We start from the raw sequence: 9329 nt of genomic DNA, 5'->3' as shown, positions 1-9329 counted from the left end.
TGGTACCTACACATATTTATATAGGTTGTATAATCAGTAGAACCAGCATTATCCAATATGTGCTTCACAAAATATAGGTTATACAACCCAAACCGTACACCTTATTACAGATATGTTTATCGCTCGCTCGTGAAATTATTCATTTGCTTGAAGAGCTACCGATGAAGATAGCAAAAGGAAAGAAATAGAAACCGTACACCTTATTACAGACATGTTTATCGCTCGCTCGTGAAATTATTCATTTGCTTGAAGAGCTACCGATGAAGATAGCAAAAAGAAAGAAATAGATGGATATGATAAATAAATAAAAAAGGGAGATGGGCACATCTAATACAGTGGGGGAAGTGAATGGGAATGAGAAAGTGCAGTAAGCATTTGATGATTCAATTGTCAGTATCAAGGAGTGGGAAAAGGCAAACTCTTGACTTCATCTGCTTCTCTCATATGTATTGATTTTTGGTTCGGTTTAATCCGGTTTGGTTACATAATAGTACTACACAACTTGGTCTTGAATGTAAAAGAGAGGAAGATATCACGTGGGGAGGCATGTGGAAGGGTAGGGAGAGGCCTAAACGAGGTTAAATCATAAATGGATAACAAAAAGTTAAAAAGAAGAAGAAAAAAAGTGATGTTTCTTGGAACCTCTCATTGCGGATCTTGCCTCTCTCTCCCCTTTGCTTTAGCATTACTAATCACTCTTTATTTAATTAACTACTAATATTATTATAATGTAATATAAGAGAGCTTGTGTGTGTATAAATACACATAACAAGTCGTTCTCGAGGTCTCCCAATCTGAATCTCTGATTGGAAGAAGAAGAAGAAGAAGGTTTCCTTTGTTCAAGAATTCAGTAAACAATTTAAAAAATGGCATCATGGAAGAAAACAATAGCATCACCATTCAAGAAGGCAGCAACATTCTTCAACCAACCACAGCAATCACCACAAAAGGGTGGCCGCGGTGGAAGAATGGATGCAAAAGCGAGGGAAGAGCACGAGAGGAGGATGGTACAAGAGCTTCAAGGAGAAGTCATGGCTTGTGGTTACGATGATGTTCTCGTCATGTGGTCTATTCTCGACAAATCTAACTCCTCCAATAACCTCACTTCTTCTTAACCCCAAACCAACCAAACAAAAATGGTTTTCTTTTTGTACATATATTAAAAGTGGTACTAGCCCTACACAACAGCCACCTCCTTCTCTTCCTTCTTTTCTTTACTTCTTCTCGATCATGGCTTAAGGTCTAGTGGGTTTTTTCTCGACGAATTATCGTCCAGAATATGGAGATGTTACTCTCTTCTTTTTTTCTCTTTTGATAATCCACGTGATTATGTTACGGTGGGATTTTTTTTATTTCTGGAGAGAAAAAATATATTTCTTGAGTTCTATATCATTTGTATGAGATGATTAGCATTAATTGTTTAAGAACTCAAGAACTAGTTCTCCATAATGTAAAAGCCATGTATTGACCAAAGTTGTACATGTGTTAAATTATTAATCAGAAGACCAAAAAATGAGTCCATAATATTGAGATTGATTAATTATGAAATTTTAATGTAAACAGACAGTATTCAACTCACCGACAATTCTGTTTTTGTTTTGACCAACTAATTAGTCAAAAAGAAGTAAATTTTAACAAATTTTTATTCTGAAAAGGCAAGAAATCGTCATTTTTGCCAAGAGGTAAGTAATTATCATACTGCTCTATCATTCTCTTTGAAGTTGGTAATACTTTAGCATTTTCGGTATCACACCACTGAGTTGATGTTCCTAACTTCGGATAGACACATGGAGAGTTAAAGCCTTAAAGGCTTCACGTACGCTCAAGTCAACAAAAAAAAGAAAAACAATTCACTCACAAGTAGCCCAACTCTGTTATAACCACAAAGAGAAAAGAAAATGTAAGGTATGACCTAACTTTGGAGCTGGGCATTGGTTTAATTGGTTTCTTCAATTTCAGTTAGGTTTATTACCAGCTAATTACCTAGAAGAAAAAGAGGAAACACAAAAGTTCATTATAAGTTAAGTGCGTATCCGTAATCAAAATAACAATATGTGTAGATTAGAGTATGAATGATATACCACAACATAGAAGTTCAAAAAATAAATTCAAAATTCTTTTATTCATCAAACTGATTTCCATTATGTAATATTATGTTCTTATTATTTTTTTTTGAACCTTAATATTATGTTCTTATTATTACTACTACTCAAATTTCTGCCGATTCAAAAGGGCACAAGTACAACTCATAAATTCTACACAACAAAAAAAAAACTGATCAATAATCTCCACACAAGATTACAAAACTTCCATCAGAACAATTCCGAATAAAATAAGCCCTTTATAAAAAAAAAAAAAAAACAATTCCGAATAAAAATAATTAAGATGACAGCAGCTTGAGCTGAGAGGGGGGACCCAATCATTGAACAAGCAAATGATATAAAAAAAAAAATAGAAATAGAGAGAAGAGAAGAGAATAGAAGCAAAGTACGACCGTATTATCGACAGTGGGTTCAGTGGTTGATGATGAGATCTTATTAAATTCTCAAGTGGGACACTTAATTCTCACAACGTGCCTTGTCCTCTGAGTGAGTATCTCCTAATTTTTTGTCTATTATTTTCATTTTTGTTTAATCTTTCTCTCTCTCTCAAAATGCTCAAAGTTTGGGAAACATCTCAATCAAGAGATGGTCTCACTCAACTCTGCAAACCTAACATGTCCATTTGAGGTAAACTCCATCTAACATTCATCACTCCACACCAACTTGTGCTTCACCTAACCACTGTTTACTAAACCAAAGCTCACAGTTATGCACATTCACACGGGTCTGTAGACTATCGAATTGGATGCATTGACTAATGTAGAAAGTGATCAGATACGAGTTTATAATTTGTTGTAAGAATCCAAAGATTCTCTAGTGTGTCAATAAATTGAAGAAAAGTTATCCTAAGATCATAAGCTCTGGTTAACCATAGGACAACATCATTTGAGTTCGTGCTACTCTTCATTTTGAGTCCTGCCATAAGACATGTACACAAAACTCTTCACCGTGCATGCCTCTCTTCTCTGGCTTCAAGAGCATCAACTTCCTCATTTGTTAGCAGATCCACCATTGGTTCATAAACATCCAAGTCTTTCCTTTTCCTGTCAAGATTCGTTATGAACGGAATCTGTCATCAATTTTGCTAGGTTACACATGTCACTTTTATCTTCTATTTCAAAAATCTCATCAATGCAGGAAGAGATGTTCTCAAATATCCACAACGTTATTTTATTCCAGGAACTCACTATCAGAGAAATCCTAGTAAGGACCATCTCCAAATCATGGGGGGAAATCAACTATCGAATGATAGAAAATGTGTGAATATGTGGCATTTCAACTCATGATGTGACACGAAGTTAAAAATGTTTCCACTCATCTTATAAGCAACCTAGACACCAGCCGGCAATTGTAAAACAGGTCTTAAAGATGACATTTCACTAAGAAATTTTCTAGATCAAATGGGAGTCATGAAAAATCACTTACCGAACTACACTGGACTTAAAGCTGAATAACTTCACTAGGTCCATTGACAAGCCACTCGCCTTGCTGCACATAGACGATGGAGACTTATTAAAGAATTGTTCGAGAAAGCTCAACTATAGTACCAAAGGCAACTTGGATAAGAGCAACGTGTAAAGACCTCGCTGAACCATAATCAGATCCTCTGCGGCTTTTCTTGCTTAATCTACTCTCCCTAGCTGAACTCACACTTTGAACTGCAATCTGGAAAGTAGAAAGAACAGAGCATTATTTATACTGAAATCCAAAAAAGAAACAAAAGAAATAGCTTAATGATCCAAACAGATCATTCACCTCGTAAAGTTGTTCTCTGATTGCAAATGCAACAGCAGGCTTCAGGAGAAAGGAAAAAAAGAAGAAAAGAAACCACACATCACTTTGTATCAAACATTTGAAACTGAACTTTGTTTAATCACGGAAGGAAGGATGAGAAAACTGAGAGCGATTATCTTCTTACTCCAACTTCAGGATCTTCAACACCTAAATCCTTGCACAAGGTCCTTGCAAATTCCTCAGGATCACTCTCGAAATTGTTCAGGTCCTGCAAACGGCCAAGTCAAGCTACATGTAAGTATAAGAGTACACAAAACGTGACTGAAACTACCACGTATTCTCACCCACAAGAACTGATCCTTGATGAGGGTGTGATTAACTCGGAGATCAAGCTGAAAAACAAAAGGAAACAGAACTCATCAGCTTCTAGACATTCTTCTTTGTTAAGCAAATCACTCATGGACAAAAGAAAGAGAGAGGGAAAACAAGGCAAGGCAAGGCATAAAAACCTTGATTGGTATGATTTTTTCACCAGTGTACATATCTTGTCCTTCATATGCTCGAAAGTCTGCGAGCTGAGACTGATGAAAACAGGACAATTAACCAAACATGAGCAAAGACTTCTCTTACAAAAACAGAATTGTAGCATAACCAAAGCAAGAATACATCACACAAGCAGTCCTAGAGATAAAAACACACATGGGACATGGTAACATGCTATAAACCTAAACAGCTGGAACGAGTAAGAAAACATGTGACCAGTGTAAGAGAACTCAGTAAAAACGTAACACTCTCACAGTTATAAATCATAAGTGGTAAACAAAGAAGGTCCCAAACCTGAATAGATTGAGAAATCTGAGTGAAGAACGCAGGGGGAAGTTTCAAGTCTTTAACAGTCCTTCTAGCGAAGATAGCGATCTCATTATCCGCGTCTTTATCCAAATCACAAAAAAAAGGAATCACCTTTTATCAAATTCCAACAAGAAGATAGAAATCAAAGGTAGGGTTTTTAGAGAGGGAGGAGAGAGAGAGAGAGAGAGAGAGAGAAACCTGAAGGGTTCCAAGTGAAGGCATCTTTGTAACGCTGACCTTCGAATTGAATGTCCAAACGAATAGGTACCAAGTTCTCAGCAGTAGGCCTACCTCCCCATCATAGATGAGGTTAGTAGTTGCATAAATGAGGTTAATTTAACACATGAACTCGATTCGAAGAAGAAGAGACGAAACTTACATCCTGAACTTGACGGGACCTTTCCAATTAGTAGACCCTGAAACCTTCATCCTCTCAATTTTTCACAGATTCAATTTTGTACGAAGGACGAGAACGAGAGAGACGAAGAGAGTGGAGTTTTCAATTTCTGATATTTTCAGGCGATGCGGTAATATTATTTTAGTTTATTTCAGAACCGCCCCTCATGTTTATGATGTCTCGCACATTTCACTCCTACTTATTTATGGCCGTCAAATACGGGCTTTTATTTTAAGTCATCATATATGGGCCTTGAGGAGGGCTTAGGCGTTAAAACTATCAACTGGTGTAAACTGAATATTGAATCAACAGAACAAAGAGAATCGAATCACAATCTCTCTATCTTTGTTACATGTTCGTGCTCCCCAACAATGTTCGTGTGTTTCTTCATGTGTCAGGTACACATCCAGGGCCGGCTTAGATAACGGTGCGAGCGGTGCGACCGCTCCGGGCCCAATCCGTTGTCCCCCTATTTCTTAATAGATAAGGGTTCGATTTAAAAAAAAAATACATGTATTTTTATATTAAAAATAAAAAAAAGAGTCCAATTTTTTTTATATGAAAATGTTTTTTTTTATTTCCATAGATTTATTTTTAAAAATACTTATGGTATTTTGAAAAAAAACATATCTCTATTAGATTTTTTTTTTTAAAACAAAAGTTTGGAAACTAAAATTTTTTTTTGCCCCAGGGCCCATGATACCATTGAGCCGGCCCTGTACACATCCGAAGGAACACGATTGCAAACATGTAAAAAAACTCTTGGATATTGTGTTTTATTTATATATAGAAAAAAAAAACACACTCATAGGTGTTAAAATAAATATATGCATCAATCCTCCTAGTTCTTTAATGCCTTCGTTGCTGATATCCAGCAAGAGCTCTGTCCCACATGTAAAGACTCGCCTAAATCTCTCAAAACTGTGGAAACAGAGTTTTAACACCTCTCCGGTCTTGTGATCTTCAGTCTTCTCACGGTTTCAAGAAACATACTGAACCAAAAACATCGAACCAGGTCAGAGATAAATATACCAAATATGGAAAACTATGTATGTGAGATTCAAGATTCTTACTCCCATGGAATATCACCGACCATCATCCAATCTCCATCTTTGTCTTGATATGTCAATACATGGTGTTTGCTATCTCGTGTACCGCCTGTTTGAACCAAAGATATATGGACATTCTTCTTCAGTGTTCGGATTTAGTTAAATGTATTGTTCCAAGACTTTTACTTACATATAACTGATGTATCGAACATGCCAGAAAGATTTTCTAGCAGACTCTCGTAGCCTGAGAATGTGGAAAGATCAAGCTTTCTCCCAATGGGGACACCTTCCATATAAACCTTAACAAAGAGAGCTGTGTTGTAACCGCGTTGACGAAGACGAAGACTCTTTAGTGTGTCTCTTAAACGAGGTTTTATAGGGGGCCAATCTTGGCTTGTCTCTCTACAAAACAAACACAAGAAACTTCAAAGGTTAAATGTGAACTTAAAAAACAGAGCAAAAACAGAACATAGAAACAGAGTTGTGATGTGGAGAAGACCTTTGTGAAGAAGTGGAAGGAAAGGTGAGGCTGAGGGAGAGATTAACGGATGATTCAGAAGGTAAAGGCTTAGTACTGTCAACAGAGGATGAGGAATAAGGAGAATATGAGTTAGAATTCTCCATTGATGAGACCTTGAAGCTGTGTAACCTCTCACCTACAACTGTAACTGCATGATTCCTTATATTCTCTCTTGAGAGTGCTCTTCATGTCTCTCTCTCTCTCTCTTTCTATATATCTATCTGTTTAGTAAACAAATTAGAGATTAGTGCGTGTTGAGATTGCATAGGTTTATTTTAAAATGATTTATTTAATTTTGCTATAAATAAATATTGAAGCTTAAGGGTTCACCACTTTGAACTTTAAACATTTTCTATATATGAACACACATGATTTTTGATAACCACTGTGATAATTACCTGATTAGATAACAAACTCACATGTTTACACCTTTGAAGCTTGTTAATAGTAAAACATAAGATTATGGTTTACATGTAAGATTCGAAGTTTCCATAAAAAGGATGAATCCAAGGAAGGTTGTTCAGATGATGTTGGAGCTAAAATGCTAAGGCTTTGATTTAAATTTCTCAACAGCTCAGATTCTTTAATTAGGAGAGATAAAAGGGCCAAAAGGCTTTATTGTCTAGCCTTAAACAGAAGCTGGACATCATATCACTTTCACTTTCCTACATCAATATCTGAAAACTGAGTCTATAGACTATGAACTTGGGGATAAATTTTAGACCATTCTGTTGATATGAAAACTCAATTGTCGCTGTGACACATTAATGTTACAGACCATGGAAAATTGCGGAACCAATAAAAATAAAGAAGACCTGAAGAGTTTTGTGTATGTTGTTTTTGTGGAGCAGACAGTGCTCTTTTCTTTAACTATACGTTTCCTGTTAATGTCTCTTTAGCTTTCTGGCTTGTCTCTCTTAGGAGCCCAATCTTTTTACCTTTTGTTTTCAAAATACTTTCATTAATTTATAATAACTTAAAATATAATGTAGACGTTTTACATTACATAGTGTTTATTGGCGTTTTGATAATAATAATAGATCTTTGAATCATCATGGGAAATGTAATAGTTTATTCTAATAGTTGCTTTGTTATAAAGCCTACCTTGAATGTTGGATCGTTAAGACTCCTATGAGTTAGTTTTACGATCTGTCTTTGGACATGCATGTCTGTCTCTAGGGATCCTTCTGAGAATTTCGATATAAATAACTTTAGAATGTCTAGTAGTCTAATGATGAATGTCTAGTCCTCTTTATACTTGTAATTATTAGGTAATATAATCAATTATTTAATTTTCATATACAACATGTCTAAAGAGTTAATTAGTATTCATTTGGAGTTACACTACAAGAAACACATAAGAGTAACGACTACCATTTACGACTACAAATGTGTAGTGGTAAATTAATTTCGACGTTACGTCTAATTTACGACTATGTTAAAGTCCGTCGTAACTTAGACGTAATTTTAAATTATTCATAACTAGCTTATTTAATTAATTAATCATAATTAAATTATTTAATTAATTAATTTTGGTTATTTTTATATAGTTATAGCATTATATATATGTTAGTATAAATTATTTTTTAGCACAGATCGAATGCTATAAAACATGAAACTATAACTCAAGAATAACGCTATAATATGTTTATTTATTATAGCATACGAAAATACGCTACGATAACTGGAGAGTCTATTATAGCTGCGGCTGTCACGGCGTTCATCGAAACGCTACGAAAACGATACGGTAGCACATTCTCGACGCTACTAATGCTGATATTTCTTGTAGTGTATATAGTACTCTTTAATGATCATATATATTGGCATAAAACAGCGATTTCGTTGCCCAAGTCGAAGAAGCTATACCAGGGATATCAACCAATGATCTCAACAAAAGGAAATACTAACATTTTGTGAAGTGGTTGAAAGCGCAGGTATACATCACAATATAATTAATTAAATATGTTATTTTATTATATAATTAATGAAGTTATATATTTATATATATATATATGTTGATGATCCATGTTGATTATGATGACCCATTCTAACCTCAGTGGTTTCACGAATTGATACAAGGTCCGGTCGCTAAGGTCACCACAACAACTATGTATTTCACACGAGACTACACTTTTCACACTTACGAATATGGAAGTCGGCGAGCAACAATGAACTATGGAGTATGTGTGAAAGGTGAAACTGATTTCTATGGAATCTTACAAGAGATCATCGAAGTGGAGTTCCCCGGCCTAGTGAAGCTGAAATGCGTTCTATTCAAATGTGACTGGTTTGACCCACAGTCAATAGAGGTGTTCGGTATAGCAAGTTTGGAGTTGTTGATATAAATGCTACACGGAGGTACAACAAATTTAAACCCTACATATTGGCATCTCAAGCAGGCCAAGTTTGTTTTATTCCATACCAGAGGATCAGACAATCTGGAATATCTTGGTTAGCCGCTATAAAAATTACACCTCAGGGCCGAGTCTTGACTGATGAACAACCGCCTTTACAAGAAGATGCCGTAAATGAAGTAGAAGTACCTGAGCAAGCTACAAATGATATCTTGTTGATCCACACAACCAGGGATATGAGGAACTTCCAGACGATGCATCAGACGAAGCCAACGAAGATGAATTTGAAGAAAATGATAAAGTGGATGATGTTTCTGATGA

The 9329-nt window shown here is 35.6% G+C and overlaps 3 protein-coding genes across 3 annotated transcripts; 1 reads left to right on the top strand and 2 right to left on the bottom strand.

Moving 5' to 3' along the window:
- Positions 1-694: 694 nt before the first annotated feature.
- Positions 695-1497, top strand: LOC106293564. Its single transcript, XM_013729241.1, has one exon. The coding sequence runs from the start codon at positions 867-869 to the stop codon at positions 1113-1115; it is 249 nt and encodes an 82-aa protein (XP_013584695.1). The 5' UTR covers positions 695-866; the 3' UTR covers positions 1116-1497.
- Positions 1498-2831: 1334 nt separating this feature from the next.
- LOC106292934 (chromatin structure-remodeling complex protein BSH) lies at positions 2832-5208 on the bottom strand. Its single transcript, XM_013728603.1, has 10 exons — positions 5068-5208; positions 4887-4975; positions 4674-4768; positions 4346-4417; positions 4181-4228; positions 4021-4104; positions 3858-3896; positions 3685-3767; positions 3528-3590; positions 2832-3145 (listed from the first exon to the last, which is right to left on the bottom strand). The coding sequence occupies exons 1-10, from the start codon at positions 5115-5117 to the stop codon at positions 3046-3048; spliced, it is 723 nt and encodes a 240-aa protein (XP_013584057.1). The 5' UTR covers positions 5118-5208; the 3' UTR covers positions 2832-3045.
- A 600-nt stretch (positions 5209-5808) lies between these two features.
- On the bottom strand, positions 5809-6827 carry LOC106294021 (auxin-responsive protein IAA31). The gene is made up of 4 exons (XM_013729641.1): positions 6634-6827; positions 6325-6536; positions 6159-6243; positions 5809-6077 (listed from the first exon to the last, which is right to left on the bottom strand). Exons 1-4 carry the CDS (start codon positions 6756-6758, stop codon positions 6023-6025), a joined length of 477 nt encoding a protein of 158 aa, XP_013585095.1. The 5' UTR covers positions 6759-6827; the 3' UTR covers positions 5809-6022.
- Positions 6828-9329: the final 2502 nt, after the last annotated feature.

Source organism: Brassica oleracea, chromosome C5 (assembly GCF_000695525.1).
Source record: "Brassica oleracea var. oleracea cultivar TO1000 chromosome C5, BOL, whole genome shotgun sequence".
NCBI lineage: Eukaryota > Viridiplantae > Streptophyta > Magnoliopsida > Brassicales > Brassicaceae > Brassica > Brassica oleracea.
This window is presented reverse-complemented; position numbering and strand designations above follow the sequence as displayed.

What these genes read in the sequence shown, in the direction of transcription:
- LOC106294021 (XM_013729641.1), bottom strand. Translation starts at nt 6,758, where the DNA reads ATGGAGAATTCTAACTCATATTCTCCTTATTCCTCATCCTCTGTTGAC. An exon ending in GTTCGATACATCAGTTATAT is followed by an intron (nt 6,244 to 6,324) that starts GTAAGTAAAAGT and finishes TGGTTCAAACAG; the next exon opens with GCGGTACACGAGATAGCAAA. An exon ending in GTCGGTGATATTCCATGGGA is followed by an intron (nt 6,078 to 6,158) that starts GTAAGAATCTTG and finishes TTTTTGGTTCAG; the next exon opens with TATGTTTCTTGAAACCGTGA.
- LOC106293564 (XM_013729241.1), top strand. Translation starts at nt 867, where the DNA reads ATGGCATCATGGAAGAAAACAATAGCATCACCATTCAAGAAGGCAGCA.
- LOC106292934 (XM_013728603.1), bottom strand. Translation starts at nt 5,117, where the DNA reads ATGAAGGTTTCAGGGTCTACTAATTGGAAAGGTCCCGTCAAGTTCAGG. An exon ending in AAAAAATCATACCAATCAAG is followed by an intron (nt 4,229 to 4,345) that starts GTTTTTATGCCT and finishes TTTGTTTTTCAG; the next exon opens with CTTGATCTCCGAGTTAATCA. An exon ending in TCTGATTATGGTTCAGCGAG is followed by an intron (nt 3,591 to 3,684) that starts GTCTTTACACGT and finishes GTCTATGTGCAG; the next exon opens with CAAGGCGAGTGGCTTGTCAA.